The following is a 20,681-nucleotide window of genomic DNA, read 5'->3' on the forward strand; positions in this document are numbered from 1 at the left end:
AAATTTTAATTAGACTAAGTTAACTTCAAACCTATATTTGGTGCAAGCATGATAGAAAGTGGAATACATTGGAATGAATAGATGTATCATATGTTATATCTGGTTCTTGTAAAAACGAAAGAGGGATATAACTAATCTATGCTTGTATCCGTTGCTGGAAAATTATTGGGTAAACATGAGGCATCTCCGAAGCTTCTGTGCCTGTTTTATTCATGAACCGAATGCTGCTAAGCATCCATGCACATAACATGAGTTTCGAGTGCATGACCGCTCACAAAGCTATGTTAACATACGTGCAAACAATTATGGTCAAGGAGCTCCCTATTTCCGATCACATCTTGATCCATAGATTGTGTCATGCACAATAAATATAAACTACTCTTTATTATTATTATTATTATTTACAAGTAGTTTCTATATTTGAATCTCATTAATATTCTAACTTGTTTTAGAGTTCATCCGAAGGCTTCCAAGACAATGATAAGTAGTTCATATGATTGAATCAAAGCATTATTTTAAATGCATAATCGTGGAATTCATACTAGATAGACCTGAAAAAGAGATGATACTACCGGCCAAAAGTACCAAAACTCTATTAAAATATTACATTTAATAGAAATTGCCTGCGAAATTACGAAAGAAAAATTCTATCGTAAAACCTCAAAAAGTACTCGATCATGACATATATTTTGAGGCCTGAGTGGCAACAAACAAAAGCATCAAAAATATTGCCCATGCCCAATGTAAATGAACAAAGTAATTGGCTGCTGATTCTGAAAAAAAATCAAATGAAACAAAAGACTGCCCGAAAGCATCAAAAAAATTGTTTCCATATTGGAACCTCTACAATATTTTATACAATTCTCACAACATGAATTAATCAAAGGCTTTGAGATGCAGCTGAAGTCCAAAAATAGTCAAAGGTAAAGTTTAGACCAAGTCGCCTTCTGTAGATTCTAAAACCATCTCACTCCAAACCAAAAACTATGAAGAGGAAATCGCCTCCGAGAGAGAGAGAGAGAGAGAGAGAGAGAGAGAGAGAGGCGTTTGGGATTCCCGAAGAAGCCTATGAAAATGGTTGCTAGATGATAAGCCTGAGCAAATCTTAAAGGTATAATCCACAGGCCTTCCAAACCCAATCTGGAAGTTGGGGTTTGGACCTGAAGTATAAGCCCAATGGTTATTAAGTTGGGTTTCAATCACTAAATTAAATCGAAAACTGTACTAGCTTTGGTGCTGGTTCAATTTAATTTGTATCCGAAACCCAAATACACAACCTCCTGCTAACGAGCAGGACTTTAAACCAGCTTAATTATGTATGATTGTAATTTCGGAAGGCTGCTATGACAAGAAATATCCTCACAGCGTGAAAAATTTCAAAGCATAATCGATGGCACCTTTAGCTTGTTTTCTTCTTCGCGTGTTATATCACAATGTTAAACATCTTGAAACAACTTTTCAACAAATATCCTTCTCCAAGCACACTTACAAAGAAGCCCATCAAAGATCAAATCGTAAAATTGGTATTGACACCAGTAAAATTGGTGTTCTATCAAATTTTAATCTCAACAGCCAAATATTCTATCCATCCCTTCAAAATGTCCCCTGGAATCCCAAACAACATAGCAGGAGATACCCCATGAACTTATCCCTTCAAACCAAAAGCACAAGCTTCCATCTCCTGATAAGTCCAAATTTATGCAGATAAGTTTCACCATCTCTTCTAAATTTCTTCCACCTACCGAATGTAGTCAAAGATGCCTTATTTTGTGTATAATTTGTTGGAGTCTCTCAATGCACACTATTATATATTTTATAAAATATATCTAAAAGTCTTTTCTGTATCATGCAAACTCACGCAACACATTCTTAGACACCCAAATATATTTGTAATTTCTTTATGGATCACAAAAGTAGAATCAAACTTGATAAATGCCCATTTAAAGAAATGATGAACCTCAAAATAAAAGGCCAGATCCCCAGATCAAATTTCATTTACATTAAATAGATTACAATTCATATATAGGAAGATTGGGTTGTTACCGAGATATTTTGCTTTTAGACATGCAAGTGATATTTACCTTTTTATAAAAAGATGATCTAGATTACCTGCTTGTTTTCAGATACTAGAAGAATGACACTAATAATAAAATAAATACCAAGGTCAATATTGAGTCAGAGATGCATAGCTTGGAACAAAAGTATAGCAAAGAATTTATATTGGGACTTCTTTTTCCTACCACTCACAAGCGACAGACATTTTGTGAATATACTATTCTTCCGGAACCTAAAACGACAAAACTGATGATCAATTGAGAAATGAAAAAAAATAAATCAGCTACGGGCATATCAAGATGTCCTCCCTATATCTGGTCCCTGTGCTTGGTATAAGTTTTGATTTTCCCAAAGATAGCAACATTCCTTTCAGCAGTCTGGTATGAGTGGCATCTGGGCTGGCCATATACAGCTTGCAGTTTGGTGCACGACCAATGGACTGTATTATTCTTCTTTGGTGGATGAGCTACCAGAATGCAAGACTTGGAAGCTTAGTTTCCTTGACAATCATCTGTGCTTGAGGAATTAGCCTGTTTTCCTAGCCTCTTATTTCTCCTCAGTATCACTTCAGCTGCCCAACTTTTCCCAACATCTGTTTGAAATTTGCCTGCAAGGTGGAGGATGTTAAGCGTTTCTCAGAATAATAATAAATAAAAAAAATCTTGTCATCAGGATAACCATTATCACCACACTAGTCTTACCTGCCGTGGAAAGAAAGAACTCATCCAAGACCTTCCCATGTTCTGCGAGAAATATAAGATAGGGGAGGCAAGAGAACAGATCAGATGGAGGAATGACAGCTATCTGATTGAAGGGAAGAAAAAAAAAAACTAAACTAGATTACTAACGTGTTTACAAGAGCCAAAAAAAAGTAATAAGAAAAAGAAAAGAAAAGTAGCACATAGATGTGCAGATGCACTAAGAAACTGCCAGCAGCATTTTATCTTTCAGAAGTATTGTCTTCCATGGTTAGCAGATTTAAACAGCTTAGTTGTTTAACATAAGAGTCATCAATTCTGCAAAGTTATTCTAGTAATTGTTGTGAAAGAGGCAGAGTGAACAATATGACAAAATATAGTTCAGATACTGGAAGAGTTGATAGCTTCAATTCCGAAAAATATTGTTGAGACTAAGGTTCGTAGTATCAGTGTATACCACCCCATACAGAGCATATGCACCGGCACCAAATCGATACTCAGTACAAAAGGCATATTGAGTGCTGAAATGCTGAACCAACACTCATACCTAGTGTACCGACACTATAAACATGGTACCAATATAGGGTCTAGTACCAAGGCTGTGAACCTCGGTTAAGACAGACAAGTCAAGACATGGCATTATATATCATATAGGTCAGAGAACAGCTAAATGTGATATGCTACATGACGCTTCCAGCAGGCTTGAAGTTTGCAGCAACAAAGGTTTTTTCACAGTTCACTTTGGAATGACCAACATTACAATTTGATTAAGAATGTGGCAGGATAGCACACCTCTCATCTGTAACCTGGACAGAAACATAATCGAGCAAGACATTTATGAACTTCCAGTCAGTTTTCAAGATTTATCTGGAGTTTGTGGTAAAATAACACAACTTTAGTAACAGGAAATAAACATACAGGCAGTGTAAATAGTCCAGGCATGACATAAATAGTCCTTAGGGAATATAGTGCTTGTTCCCAAGAATGTATGAAACAAGCACTGAAACAAACATATATCTGCTAAAACAAAGTGAAAACAGCTTTCAAGAAAGAACTGTTCATTTCAAAGTTCAAATACTGCAGGGGATTTAGGTATTTGTTTTTTAAGTGCTCAAAACTTCAAATATTTGTAACAGTCATTTTCTGTTATTTTTACACAATGCACTACTTTACAGGGCTAAATCATATATTTGACTTACTATATACACCATTAATTGCAAAGCTATACAAACAGAGAGATTAAGTGCACAGAGGATCTAACTGTACACATGTCAATACACTGAGATATGCACCTGACATAGAGCAAACTAAAATGCATGATTCACTTCAAAAAAACAAAAAAGGTAGTTCACTGTGGTTATTGCAACACATCTCATGTTACAATAGATAAGAAAAACACAAGGATCCATGAATGCATACAAGTATACATGTGTGTGCACGTATTCATGCATATGTGCTTACGTGCATATAGACTATGCACACAAAAAAAAAAGAACTCCACTTACCCATTTCATATTCCAAAGCCTGGAGAATCATTTCCACCTGAGTTTAAATGGTCGCCGGTAAGAGTTTTCACAAATTAAGGATAGAAAGAAGAAACATTGTAGGAATCAGTAAAACAATTACATGACATTTCATCTTCAATAAAATTACTACTGCATTTGTCAGAGAACTTGAAGCACAGACTAAAATGAGTAGCTACACAACCAGCAGTCTATGTACATGAACCTTTTGACAGTTAAGTTTAACACTCCTGTGTTTTAGAGCTAAGTTTATAAGGATTGAATGTTAAATTCAACCATCACAACAACCAACTATATAAACATATATTAAAGTAGGGTGTTTAATATATGCGTATCCTAACGCGACATAATGCATAGGGACATGTACAAGGACAATATATGTATGAAAAAGAAAAGGTACATATACAAATAATATTCCCTCAAGCTTAAGGTGGCTAGAATTGTAAGTTTGTTGTGTGAATAAATTGGTAGAATCATTGAGACAAGAAGGGCCAGTAAAAAATAACCAATAAGGTTGTGATAGCCAGACTATGACAATGGATCTCTATATGCTTTTTTAACTCATGTAACAAAGGATTGTTAGCAATAAAAACTACAATTAATAAGTCATAACATAAGACAGTAATTGAGGGATTTTTTTTTTTTGGTCAAAAAGAAGAATCAAGGAAAAGCAACCCCTCAATAGCGGTACCATAAGTTGATCCTTATGGTTAGTGCATATCCTATATAAATTATGTTAAAAAAAAAAACATGATGTTAGAAATAGTTCTATGGTATAGTTGCTTATACAGTTTTATAACATGAATAGTAGACACACCATACATGAGGGGATAATAGCCTGTTGGATGGTTGCATGTTTGGGGTATTGCTACTTATTGGTTCCAATGAGGATTCCATGCATAGAAAGATTTAACCCCCTACAAAGAAACACCTAAAAGTTTCAAACTTGAATCTTTATGACTTGAAGACTTCCCAATTCAATGTACACCAAAACAGAACTTATACACACCAATCATACTCACAAAGAGTTTCTTTTTTTTCCCAATATCATCAAGACCCTTTTGTAAACTTAACCACCATAAAATTTCCCTTTAAGTCCATCTAGGACTCTTAAATTGAAAAAAAAGGCCTAAAACTTTTCCAAGCAAGAAAATAACGAAGAGAAGGAACACAGATCAAAGAATGACTTGATGTTGACTCGTAAGGACTCTCCAGCACTTCCCTAAAAATGCCTCTGAGACTCTCTAATTGCTAATCTGCTGCATGCTCTGAAAGAAAGCAAGTAATATTTGCTGTAGGATCTGATTTTTGGCCCAAAATTCAGCCCAGACTTGCCTCTGGCTTAGATATGGGACCAAAATTGCATATTTGTCTTTAGGCTGTTTAATTGCTGAACTCTGGCCCTAAACAACCATTTACCCTTCATTGCTTCTCCAGGAGCTCCGCAAGCAATAAAGCCTCTTTTGAGGGTATTACACAATTTTTTCCTACCATAGTCTCCCTCTTTATTCTATAAACCCATCTTTTGTCTTCTCTGTTTGAATGTAAAGAGAGTATGAATAACATCAAGGTCTAAAGTGCTGTCCTGTACCACTCCATGCCAGCATGGATGCACCAGCACCTGGTACTAGTTGACATGGCACTTGTTAACTTATCACTCTAATAATTTTAAAAAGGGGTACCAAATCTTCTTTTCTTTATTTCAGCAAGATATGACACATCTGCTAGCTGGTGGCTGGCACACCCATTAGCATCAAAACTTAGAATCTTGTATAACATCACAAATCACATCAAAAAAAGACACATGTATGTCAGTGTATTAACTTTTCTACAAAGTGAAGGAAAGCTTATAGAATTTGGGATTTGCAAATGGATAACAAGTTATTGAACATCCTGGAGAGCACCTTGAAAGGTGTTTTTATGAGAGCACAATACAAAATCCAAGAATTTGAATCTTGATAGAAACAAACTGTGTGTTGTCAAACTATTTCTATCTGGTTCACTTTGTATTAGAGGGTGTGAAGCAGGATACTTTACTGACATAATGCTTCTTCAAGAAAACCAAGAGAAGTTTTCTATTTTTCCCCCAAGAAAAATGATAGCTAAGAATAACTCTGACAAAATAATCTTTTGTGAAAAGGAGGGTTCAACCATAGAGGATAGTCACATAGCGATCAGCATTAGATATATTGCCACTAAAAGGGAACAAAAAAAATAATTAAGTTTTACTAATTATTTCAGATACTGCTCAATCTTGATGTATTAACTCCTCTTCTTATTCTAGTCAAATATTTTGTTAGAAATAGGGAAGAAAAAAGTTGTTATAGAGTTAGTTCTCTTTCTATGTTGCTAATAAGTTCACGAATTTACAATTCACCACAACAAAAGGATCTAGTTTGTGCAATACATGGGTTTCAGGATTAGATAGTAATCAATTAAAAAACATCGTATGATTAATTATATGTAGGAAAAGGTTTAAAGCTAGCAATAAAAAGGTGTTCATCAGAACTGTAATTGGAAAAAAGGGTACTACTCAGGCAGAGAAGTAATAAGCAGAAAACAGCAGCAAAGAATGGAAATTTGCACTGAAATTTTTTATTCTTAAAACCTCTCCAATTTGAAAGAATCCAATTCATGATCTGAATTTGGACCACTTTCTTGGGTTGCATGTCATAAAACTATCAAGTAACTCAGTGATCCTTGACATGCTGTCTATAATTTTGCTATGTAAGGGCATGTCTTTCATGCACCTTTTTATAATATGTCAATGGGAAACATAAAATATGTCTCCTGAATAAGCCAATAGCCGTCAACTCAGATGGTTGGCACCAATCTCCTAAGGGGGGAGGTCCAAGGCTCAAACCGTGGTTATAGCACATTACCACCATGCAACTCAAGATAAATACTCTTAAGCACAAATACAAGTTTCTAAACATTTTTTAATGACAACATCAAACAACCAAGTGCTACTTTGTTATGCTAATCTTGTAGGAGCTACATGTACAATCCCCTTCAAACAAAAGATAAAATCAAAGTTGCTCAAAAAAGAAAAGATAAAATTACAGAATTGTAACTAATAGACAAATAGATTGATCTAACTGATATTATAGTTATCCTTCTCAAAGAACATTTATATTCTTCAAATTTTTATGTACTTTTTAAATCCATGATTTGGAGAACATAATAAGGATCAAGAACAACAATCAGAGATTTTTCATTGTCTCTGCTTACAGTTCCTTTCTGCTCTTGTGTCTGTTCATCCCTCTTAACAGTCATAACCATTAGATTAACATATGCAATTTAGATCTAGTAAATATCATGAAAACATATTAATGTCAAAAGATAATTTCATGCAAGAATTAGGAAAGGGACAATTGATCTTCCATCACAGGATCTTGCAATGATGGATGCGAAATAAGAAGTCATTATTAAAAAAAATGGAATAATTTTTGTAGACAACATTCAAATCAATCGGTTTTAGAGGCAAGATAAATTCCTTTCAAAATTGAGTTTCCACTATGTTAAGACAAAATGCAGAGGTTTAGACAAATGCAAGGTAGAAAATACTTTATCAAAATCCTTCACAAGTCTTGCTTCAATGGACGCATTGTTCTCATACTCTGCCCAAAGTTCCTTTATCTCATCAGCTGCAAATAGCAAAGTAAGCACAAATCTTGCTAAGTGATTCCTTTAACAACTTTACTAATGTAATTATGGTTATTCAAGGTCATAATACTGATACATACCCCTCAATCCTCCACCAAGGATTTCACACATTTCATTTAAAGCTTTCTGTTCACGCCTACTCTTTTCTGCTTTAGGCACACCATCAGACGGTGTGATATCACCAACAATAGCTGTCAAAACCAGATGTCCATTTCAAGTTTGAATAAGCTGATATATGAAATTTAAACAATCATGATGCAAGCAAGAACTATAATATAAAAATGAGAATTTAGTTGACTCGCGAATAAGGCTAAAGCTTATGTTAGACAAATGCCCAATCTTGAAGATAAAACTACAATTATCATTAAATAAAAATCATCCAAGGAGACAAAGTAAAGGCCAATTACCTTCAGCAATATCGTGCACAATTGCAATCTTAATAGACCTAATTTGAAAAAGAAAGAGCCACAGTCAGCCAATCACAATTAGGACAAGAAAAAATTGATAATACTACAAGAACAAGAATAACATATATACGGATATAATTAGTTTGGTTTTGTGAATAAGATAACCATACCCAAAACCGTCAAGCTGTGTCCCAAAGTTTTGTGGTCTGTTATATTTTCTTATAATCAAAACCTTGCCATAAGCTACCTCAGGTGACTGCAAGTTACCCGAATCCTATCTCACGACTGGAGTGCATGTCAGCGTAGGTCATCCTTCATCGTTCATAACTCTCAAACGAAGATTCTAGATTATCTACTGTCAGAAAATTTTAGATTTACATGCCGTGGCAATTGAACAACTTTCCATCACTTTGCCCCTAAATTGTGCAATTTGTACACCTCCTCTTAGTCATCTAGTATATCATTCCTTATTTTGTCCTTCATACTTCTTCACACAACCATCTCAGGTTCTTGCATTCATCATATCCATCTGCTAGGGCCGTTGTTTCTTGAAAGTTCAGAAGTCATACAACATTGCAGGCCTTATTGCTATCATTTTAATACCTTACTTAAGTTATCAATTATACTCTCTGTTAGCTGAACATAATTCTCCAATTCATTAAACTCTCACAGACCCTCATCCTTGGACCCTCTCTCTGCACCTTAGTTACAAGAAGCGGGTGTTGGTGCAGGAGCAGATTCAAGTGCTGGTAAGAAGCCATCTCTTAAATTTTTGAACCACGGAATTTTTAAGAAGCAGGTGCAAGGATGAGCTTTGGGAGAGATTCCCAAGTGGATGCATGACCCTAAGTGAAAGATCCCTGCTATTAAGCATTGAACCAACACCTAACAGACCATGGATTGCTTAGACAATCTAAGCCTAATCTTCAACTAACTGATGCGTTGAGTTTCTCAGCAGATTTTGGTGCCAAGTATGGGCCTTATGCACACACAAATATCTCGATGCACCCCTTTGACCAATATGTGTGATCTTCATGGTTACTCACCCTTGCACTACATGAGTTGCCTCCTTACATTTCCTTGGTGCACATTATCCCTCCTAAGGTAGTTGTGACCCAGGATGAAAGATGGAAAACAAAACTACTAGTAATATAGAATTAGGTAATTGGGTAAAAAGGGGCAAAAGATACAGTCTAGAAAAATGCAAAATGGCAGAGGGTATATGGGTATTAGCTGCCAAAAACCAACAACATCTGGAATGCTTTCTACTGGTTTATCTGCTTTTTCATTGGAATGATGGGGATAATAGAAACAATATGTTCAAAATAAAATAGTAAACTACATCAGGAAAGGGTTGTAACTTGTACATAGCTCGGTCTAGCTTAAGCTGAAGTAGATTGAACAGAGAATCAAAAAAAATTGCAAAGAGCATTAGAGTGAACTATCATATTTGAACATGAGGAAAAAAAGAGATCGATGAAATAGATATAAGATAGATTGCTTGATCTCTAACAGTGACTTTGGGAAGTTAAGCAATATGGCTGTTATTCTCATGAGACTAAGAAGCATTACCAGTGTCATTAAGAAAATTTTTTAGAGATATCAAAAAATAAAATAAGAATAAAAAACAAAAATATAATTGAATAGTTAAGATGTATTAACAAAAGTAAAATAATTCACTAGAAAAAGGAAAAATGAAAATATTGTAACTATACCCTACCTTTCCCTGTTTACACCAGGAAGGTCACCAGCAATCAGAGCCATCAACGCCATGCGGTACATGTGATCAGCAATAGACTCAGGACCCTTTATACCATGGTTGATCCATCCCTTTCTCTTTGTAGCCTGCATAAAAAGGTATTCATTGAAATACTAACGAACACCAAAGTGATATCTCACATAGTAGAGCATCTCAATCAATAATAAAATAAAGAACACCTTTGATGGGCACCAACCAGGTGAAACTGACAAATTGAAACACAGTATCATGCACCTTACAAAATTAACAAACATGGCATGATTGATGCATTGCAGAACATATAGAAAAGAAGGGCTTTGTTCTGCAATCACATATGAAAAAATGAAAAGGTGAATCATGTGCCAAAATTGCACTATAGAAGGACCGTTTGCCAAAATTTTATCCTTCACGGATGGACCTGGTTGGGATGTCTGAGTCACCATCAACCCTTGTGGGTGATCCAGAGTAAAGGCCATATTGTCTTCAAGACTTGAAGATTCAGGAAGAATTACAACAAAGTTCAAGAGCGCAATTCCCTCTCATGCACATTCTCCATCTGACTCCTTACTATCTTTAAGTGATCCACTGTAAGGAGGGACAGTACCACCTCATGAAATGCCACGAGGGTGATTAGAAAGAGGAGGAACATCACCCTGAGAAGTGGAGGAACATGGATCATTCCAGCAAGATATCTGGTCTAGTTAGGGTCTTTTTCTCCTTCATCAATCTACTTTTCAAATCAATAGGCATAGTTGTTTGTGTATGCTCACATTTCTGACATTATGCATGTAGCCATGGAAGTTAGATTCCAGTATGCAAGCACATCTATCACAAATAAGAGAAACCAACAAAATATCAGGACTGGAAGATGGTCTAAGAGTCTACAAATGAAACTGGGATTGCATTAGTTCCTACTCTAGCTAACCTGCTACTACCATCCTTATTTCCTTGTGCTTCCTATCCTTATAATGAAGGAGCAGTAGGGGACCTAAATTTACTACATTGCAAGTGGAGAAAAAGAATACTTTAAGATGCTTCACATGGCAAAAAATATGAGTACTAATACGAATGAAAGACCAAATACGAACCATCTCGGTTTAATTATTGTTTATCATGGATACGGTTCATCATTATTTCTACAAAGCATTTTTTCCCTTAAATGTTGAATATTGGCAAACAGATTGTCCTCTATTCTTATCATTTTAAAATGCACATCATTAGTTTGCCGAATTGTCTCTTCTTTTGTGATGTTTCCTAATTCAAACCATGAGCATTTGAAAGTAATCAATACCAAAACCGCCCAAGAGGTTCCTCCTTTCGAATGTCAAATTTAAGCCCTTGCAAGGAACCTCTGACACGTCTAATCTGCTTGAATCCAATCGATCAAAATACCAATAAGATCAGCTTGCAAATCCATTTTTAACCGGAATAGTCCCCAAATGAGTCTAATTTTGCAACCAAACGCAAACCACAAAAGAAATAACCACTAACATAAGCAATCTAAAAATAAACTTCTGGATCCACAAAGCGACAAAATTAAAACATCATTCCGCAAAGAAACTGATCGATCGGTTCTCAACCTTGAGGCGATGACACAGCGTGAGGAAATCGATGGCGGAGGAAGCAGAAGAAGACGAGATCGACAACGCAGCAGCTCCGTCCGCCATCTCCACCGAGCCGTTCGAAGCAGCCCCGTCGGAGCTCGAGCTAGCGGCGCAAGCGCGGACAGCAAGAGGCCTCGGCGCATCGCTCGAGATCCCGAGTTTCAAAGACCTCGGAGAGAGAAGAGATCGGAAGCGTAGGGATCGGGGGACGGAGTGGCGGTGAATTTGAAGCAAAGAAGCGGAGGAGAGCGGCGATTTTACCGCCATGGGCGTCTCCGGGGAGGAAGGGAAAGGGGGAAGGAGGGAAGGAGGAGCAGCGGTACGTTTCGTGGCGGAGTACGCGGCAGCTCCGAAACTTCCGAATTTATAGGGTTATTCCATATGGTTGGCGGGTGGGCGGCGAAAGGCGTGTCTCCCTCGGCGCCTGCCTACATCTGGAACCGGAGAACACGTGAAAAATTAAAATGAAATCAAATAAATTATAATGGGTTAAAAAATAAATACCCTCGATGCTGCTATACCCCTCGGCATTTTAAATTGCTCAGATTAGTCCAAAATCCACCCAATATCGTTCATGGCTCAAAGTAATTACATACAACAATAATAGCATATTCCAACTCTAGCTGCTGTTTTATTGCATATATTATAGTAATTATATATTAAATTATAGCAATTATATATAATAATGACTCATTTACCTGCTGTTTTGATGCACATATTACAACAATTGCATGCTTACAAATAATTTTTTTGAGTTTCTACTTATAAATTGGATAGATTTTGAACATATTTGCGCAATTACAGCAATTCAAAATAAAAAAAAATCGCAACTTATTATGAAATGCACGGGCCATTGATTTTTAACCCGATTGTAAAATTAAAAAATGGAGAAAATTAAAATATTATAGCTATTATTTTGTTGAGGTTAGATTCTTACATTGGAAAGCTCCTAAAGATCAAGGCATTGATGGCAAGGCTATCCTTTGTATCATCTTCTTTTTATCTTGCGTGAAGATATACTGTCTAGATCTTTTAATACAGCCATCAAGGAGGGAAGGGCAACCATTCGAAAGGTAATTGATTGAACAAATAGATCACTATCTGTAGTCCAGCCAAAATATGAACTTATCTAAATCTCAGCCCTTTGAATACAATGGATGTTCAAGAGTCCACCACTAGTACGCAGTGAATACAAGTGTGGATGAAATGCCCCATAATTTTTAGTATCAATCTCTGGAAGCTTATGTCGTTGATGGCTGATTTCAATGGGCCATTGGATTGGGTCGAGCTAATGATGCCATGTCTCGGCCATGGACATCTAATATTACTATTTGCAAGTCGCTGGCTCCTGTTAATGTGGAGATGCACTTCGAACCTAGGAAGGTAGAGTGATTTAGTTTTGAATGGGCTTTTTTCTTTTAATCTCGAGTTTTGAATAGTAATGTCACACCCCGAACCCCACACCATTTACTGATCCATTAAAGGGTCCACCATCACATAGCAACTCAGAATTATCTAGCGGCCCTCCCAACTAATGATCTCTCCGGATCGAGCTAGATGGAGAAAGTACTAGCAGAAAGAGAGAGAAACTAGAGTACAAGATCTCGTTGAATTTTTTTCTGCCCCGATGACTGTAGCCCTATACAAACAAGGTTTGACTGTGAAAATAGATTCATATAGAAAGATATACAATGCTAGCTAGATGACAACGCCCAATTATTCGAATCGGTCAGAATGGACAGGGTCGACAAGGTAACAGCATCTGACGATCTAAGTCAGTCCGCTCTGGCCAGTCCAACTAGTCAAATCGTGAAACAAAAATCAGACCACAGTACATATAACACAATAGAGATTCATAATGATAGAGTCCAATAGTGCTCAACGATGGTCGGGGTAAAGCTAACGTTACGGGTGGCCGCAGCGGTACTGTCTAGAATCCTCTACTGGAGTTCAACCTGGGTTTACAATAAAAAACAACTAGGACCCTCCTTCTAGGTTCATAGATCTATGCGAAGAGAGAGAAATAATCCAAGTAGAGAGAGAAAGTTCTATAGAGAGAGAAAATCAAGAGAGAGCAAGCACCAACAGAAAAACTAGAGAGAGGAGAGAGAAATTAAGAAAAAGGAGAGAGAAGAGAGAAAGAAGAGAGAGAAGACTCTTGTTCTTCTCAAAATAGGAAAGAGTCGTTCTCCCCTTCCTCTTCTCGGATTAGGGGGGGCTAGCCAAGGTGGCCCAACCCCCGATGACGACAGTCTTGGGCGGCCCTTGAGCAGGAAGAAGCCCAACAAGATCTTGTACTCTAGTTTCTCTCTCTTTCTATGAGTACTTTCTCTCTCTAGATTGATCCGGAGAGATCATTGGTTGTGAGGGACGCTCGATAGTCCCTGATTGCTACATGATGGTGGACTCCTTTAGCGGATCAGTAGAAGGTGCTAGGTTCGGGGCGTGACAAAGTGGTATCAAAGCTTAGGTAAGATCATTGGAGATTGTGATAGAAAAACTATCGGAGCCTAGGTTTAAGATCATTGGGGATCATGACCGAAAAAGAACTAATAGAGCTTAGGTTTAAGATCACTTGGAATTGTGACAGGAATAATATCAGAGCTTATGGGTTAAGACCACTAGGGACTGTGGCATAAGTGACATCAGAGTTTGAGGTCTAAAATCATTGAAAATTATGACAAAAATGGAATTAGAGCATAGGTTTAAGATCACTAAGAACTGTTCTAGAAATATATCAGATCTTGAGGTTATTGTCACTTAAGACATGATAAAAGTAGCAGAATTAAATTCAATATTTAGGTGAAGATCACTAAGCATTATGATACAACATATATATTGAGTTTGGTATTCGATGAGTATGGAAGGATTGGATAACTTGTCTTTGATTATGATAAGAGAGGTTTGACCTAAGATAAGTGTAAGAAGGTTAACTATAGCATATTGTATTAGTTGGTTATACCGTATCGTATTTATTAGTCCTAATGTTGTTTAAATGACTTGAAAGTTCAAACTTGATATGCGTTTAGTTGTAATCGCACTTTTGGTTTTGTTGCTAATTATTAGAGTGGAGTTTGTGCATGGATCTATCATAGTATTGGAGTGAGCTAAGAAAGATTTTTCATAGTATTATAAAGGAATGTTCTTCGAAGTTAAATCCGTATGTGGATCACATTTGGAATCGAAAGTTTCGGATACTATAAATAAGTCTATTTCCTATTGATGCATTTGATTTTATTTTGAGACTATAGAGTATGCATAGAGAAATTCTAGTTAGGAGAATTTTTATGTTTGGATTGGGCTACTAGATCTTTCTCATAATTGTTGGAGACTATTGGATGTATCAAATGAAACTCAAGTCTAGGTCTAAGATTTGAGTAGGGATCTGTTGTCATTATTGATGAAGTTACTAGTAAAATGTCATATTGTATAGGGACTTCGATCATAAGATGCTTACATGCATTATCACATATAGTGTTCATGATAGATAATCTTGGTGAAGAAAGATTTGGAGGTATGGAGCTAATTCTACTCATAGTGATATTGACTCAAAGACTTCTAACCCATTAAATTTGGAGTAAATTCTTCTGGAAGAAAGATCAATATAGATTGTCTAATCGAATTGCTGAGGGAATTCAGGGGTTATTCTTTTTAAATTAAACCTAGATATTTTGGATTCCAAAATGGTTGTAGAGATCATGTAGTGACCTTAGACTTGACTAATGGCTTGAGGTGTTAGTTATCGTAAGTACACTCTACATAAATTGATGACAAAGAGATTTAAAGGTTCTGCTTTAGTTCTATTTGAAATTTTGAAATTTGGATTTTCTTAATCCCAATGTAGAGTGATACTTTGATCAGAAATCATTTAGCAGCCTTAGAGAATTTGATGAGTTAGATCAAAGTGCGCAGCGGAGACGTGGTGAATTGAATTGTTTGAAACTGGTTAGAAATCATAATACTTTTATTCGAAAGGTATTATAATGGAAGATTTGAGTTAATTTTCTAGTAGAGGAGAATGTTGTTGATTTTATGGATAATCTGGAGGTAATTATGTAATTTTCAGTAGTGGGTTCTTCTATTATCGACAATTCTTGGGAGAATCTTGGACATTTTAAATTTAGGGTTAAAAGATTGATGATTCCTTGGTTGGGCTTAGACATGTAATGTTTTAACATAAATCCCCTACTCCTAGCTCTAACATTGTTAATCTATCTATTTGAAAATGTTTGAAATTTTTCTAGGATAAAGGTTGATCTTTAGGGCACTAGCTTATGCGGCCGTATTGCATACTAGACCAGGTGCTAGGTTCGAGGCATGACAGGTAATGTGTGAGATATGCAGAAGTTGACTGCTTTATTCTCTAATGATCTTGTTTCCCAAATATCAGCAACGGCAATGTCACAGAATTATGACAGAATTGGGGTAAAAATATCAAAACTACAATTACTGCGAAAGAAGTTTATGACATATTGGCCGCTGGGCATCAGTCTCCCACCTTGCCACCTGTTAATGCTTCATGAATCTGGAAAACTAAAATTGCTCCCCAGTTCTATGTTGTTGTAGGAAAGTTTACTGGAAGAGGTGTTGGTTGATAGAATTTTACTCCATCCTCATGATTATGTTTCAATATCCCCCAGCTAGAGAGATCTCAGATAAAATGAGGCGGCTGTCATGTTTCAGTTGTGCTGGAGCTGGTTTTCTAGTTCGAGATCTCGTCTATGTTAATCTTTTTTTTTGATGAATAGAACATTGTTTTTGTTTCTGGTGCAACATATTAAATACTGGATTTAAAGGTTGAATGGATAAGTTATTAAAATTATATCATTCGAATGGATTTATTGGATAGAAACAATAAATCAATTAGAGCAATGTGGATAAGGGTAAGTTTGTTTCCTAATTTACAACGGTCCCACAAAATACTTAAAAAAAAAATACGGTCATTCACTAATTTGTTCAAGCGAACCTAATCCAATGTGCTCGTTGCAATTTAAACCCATCATTGCTTCTATGTCTTCTTGGTGCACCAAAATATGCAATTCATCAATCATGGTCTCGTTTAAATTTAAATCTAGACCTTAAAATTTAAACTCGGTCAACAAATTCGAGCGGTTACTGGGTAAGCCGGATCCCTAAAAGCAAGATCAATTCAATTTCACGGACATGCGGTCAATATATATGCATCGGTCTGAAGAAGCCACACGATTGTGGTCTGAGGAAGAATGGACGGCGGATGTTTCATCGGCATAGAATATATATACGTGGAACTCGTTGGGGGAGTTCTTCTGCCATGCATGCGCGCAGGCGGAGTAAAAGAAGGAAGAGAGAGATATATTTGGCCACTCGCGTTTCGCCAGATTTTCCCCGAATGGATAAACTCGAAATCAAATCTTTCTTTTTTTTGATTTTCGAGTTAATCATATTTAAGGATAACGATATCCAAATCTTCATCCAATTCCTATTTTGTTTTCTCTGGATAGCTCATTAATAACCCGGTATAAAATCCTCCATTAACCCTGCTTTCCCTTCCCCCTCGTCTTCCCCATCTATTCCACTCTCCCTCTTTTTATCATCTCTCTCTTATAGCTTTGAGTTTGTAGGTTTGGTGGTTAAAGGTGAAGATGTTGAGCACGAACGCAATTCGCAATATTGTTGGAATAATCGGTATCTGAAGAAAATCTAACCTCCATCTTTTACTTGATCGATCCCTCTGTTTTTCTCTCCGCATGTTCTTTCTTTTGTTTTTTTTAACTTAGATTTGTTACTGTTTAGTTCTAATAGCAGTGTTTTTTTTTTTCTTTTTCGAGGATTTTCTATTTTTGATTGTCACTTTTTTTTCTCTTTCTTTTGTAAGGATTTAATTCTTCCTTTATGTTGCATCTCTTCTCTCTTTCTGGACTGAAGCGCAATCCTAACCTTGCCTCAGATCTTTGCATATTTGTTCTCTCTAATCCTTTTTCATATAACAACGAAAATATATTATTTAGTTTGCCTTTTTCCCCCTTTAATCTTTAACATCCAATCTGTCTCTGATCTCTCGTGTTATTTTCTCTTTTTTTTTAAAAAGAAAAAGAAGGGTTTCACAAAGTTTTTTTAGCACGTCGTTCTTCTCTTTCCCTGCCGTTCCATATATCAATCTGTTGAAATTTCTTTATCTTATTTCTTTGTTTCAGGGAATGTGCTATCTTTCGCCTTATTTCTCTCTCCAGTGTAAGCTCTTTCTTTTTCCCAAGATGAGAAAAAAAATTACTGAGATGATCATCTTTTTTTTTTTAGTTCGATTCGTTTACTTGAGATTAATTAAATGCGCGCACAGGCCGACATTTGTGAAGATTTGGAAGCGGAAGGCAGTGGAGGACTTCTCGCCGATTCCGTACCTGGCAACGTTCCTCAACTGCATGCTGTGGGTGTTCTACGGGCTCCCCGTGGTGCACCCAAACAGCATCCTAATCGTCACCATCAATGGCATCGGCTTCGTCCTCGAAGCCATCTACCTCACCATCTTCTTCATCTACGCCCCCAACCGCTCTCGCGTACTGTCTCGCAATCGTCTGCTTCGATTATACCTCAGCTTTCTCCTCTGTTCCATTATCTTACTTGAATTCTAACTTTTTCCCCCAAAACTCAGTTGAAGGTTTTGAAGATATTGGCCGTGGAGCTGGTGTTTATGGGATCTGTGGTCGCAGGCGTCATTGCAGGGGAGCACACTTATAAGAAGAGAACTTTCATTGTTGGAATTTTTTGCGTCATCTTCGGCTCCTGCATGTATGCCTCTCCCCTATCGGTCATGGTAAGCGTTCTCTTTCGCCGTCCACTTACCAATAACAGGGATAGGTACACTAAATCTCCTCCTAGTTCTTTCTCTGTGTCCAACTAGTCATTGATGGCTGATTGAATAGGATTTTCTAAAACATAAGTTCTAGGTAGTTCCATTGAACTAGAGGATCCAAATTCAAACTCTGACTGAGTTGATATAATACATTTCTTACTGGTTATGCTAAATTGATTTCTTGGTTTCTTTCATGATTTATATGAATCAATGGTCTATGTCCTTTGTTCATGCTATATAATGGTCACAAATTGTAAAATATTAAGGTGTAAAATATTCATAAGATTGCTTTCTAAGTGTTATTTGTTACAAATCACAATGCAAGATTATGGTTAGCAAGGATTCCTCGACATTTCGGCATTACTAGCTTGTTTGAGGACGCTAAAACATAACCATCATGGTGATATTATTTCAGAGACTGGTTATCCGGACTAAGAGCGTCAAGTACATGCCCTTCTTCCTTTCCCTTACGGCATTTCTTAATGGCGTGTGCTGGACTGTGTATGCGTTCCTCAAGTTCGATATCTTTGTCGTGGTAAGCAACCTTCCATCCTCCTCTTTTGCATCTCTTCTATCACTCCATAGATGCAGCATCAATTAGTTTTCTTGCTTCTCGCATGCAGATTCCGAATGGGCTAGGGGCATTGTTGGGTGCCATGCAGCTATTGCTCTACTTCTGTTACTACCGCTCGACACCCCGAGAGGAGACCAAGGGGGAGCTTCAGTTGCCGGTGTCGGCTTCCATGGCTCCAAGCGCTGGTCACAAGGAGCCAAAGAATGGCGTGAGCGTGCAGAGATGATCTTAGGTTTAGTTTTTTTTCTTTTTCAATAAAGAAAAAAGAAGGAGAAGGGATTGAGTGGAGAGTAGTCTTGACTCTATTTCTTTCTTTTCTGTCCTCTGAAATGGATTTCGACTCCTGTGTTGATGAATGATGGCGCAATTGTTCGGGCAAATGTTTTGTTTGAATGCGACTGTACTTCTCTGGTATCTGAAGAGCCTATGTATATATGCCGATGGAGACTACAGATTACTGAAGCATGGGCGGGGACTACTTGATGAGCATCTCAAAATTTTCTTCTTAATTTCTTGCAGTCATAGCATGTCGCTGCTACTTTATAATGCCAGACTCCCGTTGGGTTTTTTACTGAATTCACGCTTATCTCTCTCTCTCTCTCTCTCTCTCTCTCTCTCTCTCTCTCCCCACCCCCCTGCCCTTCATACTAAACAAGTTGGCAGGAGAGAAACAAGGGAAATAGGAAATCAACAATAGGTATATATCTTTAACCTAGTGCAAATTTAAAAGCTTCCTGAATTTTGAGCACAAAGAAACCAATCATGCTTTCCACCCTAGTGTACACTTTCACGAATAAATTTTATTATAATAGCTATTAACATGAGTGGTTTCTAGGGAAAAAAATGTATATGACTAATTTCGATCCTCTCTATCTCGTCGAGTTCTTGATGCCTACCAATTCCTTTTATTTATAACTTAATTATTTTTTCTCTATCTAACAAACTTATCCCACTCTACTAACCTTGTTTCCCTCACTCTCCATAGTGGTATCCCAACCTTCAGTGTCTAATCCTCTCTCTCCAATCAATACTTCAAAAGTTTAATATTATTTATTTTTATTATTCTCTATTGTATAAATTTATATAAATGATCAGATCAATTTTTTTATTAAAGATAAGATATGTAATACAAATTTGTCTTAAAATATATTAAAATAAATTTATTTTACTTTTATGTGTAATATCTAGTACCTATTGTGAAGTTAGAATAGTATGTTGGCATTAGTATGTTGGATTATTAATAGGAGTACCACTATCTTGAGTTAGGTGAAGTTAAAGTAAGGATAATAATATACAAAACTTTGATCACAACCGTTTAGAGTTTGGGTCAAGAGCTCTTGACCATACCCACTGAAAAGTAATTTCAGGCTATCCATTTGAACCCAATCTAGTCTACTTTATAAAACTCAATCTCTAATAGACCCTTCCTAAACCATCAAATTTGACCCAAATGCGAACTAAATAGGGTTAGCCGGATCAAGCAATCTTTGGAGAGTAGTTAACGAGAGAAATGGACTTATATTTAAACTTAAATGAATTTTTTATCTAATGAGAAAACTATACATTTTTTTTTCAAATTTTTCATAC

The 20,681-nt window shown here is 36.6% G+C and overlaps 2 protein-coding genes across 4 annotated transcripts; one reads left to right on the forward strand and one right to left on the reverse strand.

The window, feature by feature from the left end:
• Positions 1-2,156: 2,156 nt before the first annotated feature.
• LOC103715129 (uncharacterized) lies at positions 2,157-12,197 on the reverse strand. Of its 3 annotated transcripts, none has more exons than XR_015968898.1 (8): positions 11,668-12,163; positions 10,070-10,194; positions 8,350-8,387; positions 8,023-8,133; positions 7,844-7,923; positions 4,259-4,295; positions 2,757-2,859; positions 2,157-2,662 (listed from the first exon to the last, which is right to left on the reverse strand). XR_015968898.1 is itself a non-coding variant. In XM_008802661.5 (8 exons), exons 1-8 carry the CDS (start codon positions 11,956-11,958, stop codon positions 2,547-2,549), a joined length of 840 nt encoding a protein of 279 aa, XP_008800883.2. In that variant the 5' UTR covers positions 11,959-12,197; the 3' UTR covers positions 2,157-2,546. The 3 variants fall into 3 exon arrangements, 2 of the variants coding, with proteins under 2 accessions (XP_008800883.2, XP_088560717.1); XM_008802661.5 differs by having other exon boundaries at positions 2,757-2,798; positions 11,668-12,197; XM_088704591.1 differs by having other exon boundaries at positions 2,757-2,855.
• A 5,780-nt stretch (positions 12,198-17,977) lies between these two features.
• LOC103715171 (bidirectional sugar transporter SWEET6b-like) lies at positions 17,978-19,658 on the forward strand. Its single transcript, XM_008802712.4, has 4 exons — positions 17,978-18,224; positions 18,320-18,481; positions 18,936-19,055; positions 19,144-19,658. The coding sequence occupies exons 1-4, from the start codon at positions 18,090-18,092 to the stop codon at positions 19,318-19,320; spliced, it is 594 nt and encodes a 197-aa protein (XP_008800934.4). The 5' UTR covers positions 17,978-18,089; the 3' UTR covers positions 19,321-19,658.
• The last annotated feature ends 1,023 nt before the right edge of the window (positions 19,659-20,681 follow it).

The sequence above is a fragment of the Phoenix dactylifera genome, chromosome 9, assembly GCF_051530095.1.
Source record: "Phoenix dactylifera cultivar Ajwa chromosome 9, Ajwa_hap1_PhDact_Kaust_v1.1, whole genome shotgun sequence".
Taxonomy (NCBI): Eukaryota; Viridiplantae; Streptophyta; class Magnoliopsida; order Arecales; family Arecaceae; genus Phoenix; species Phoenix dactylifera.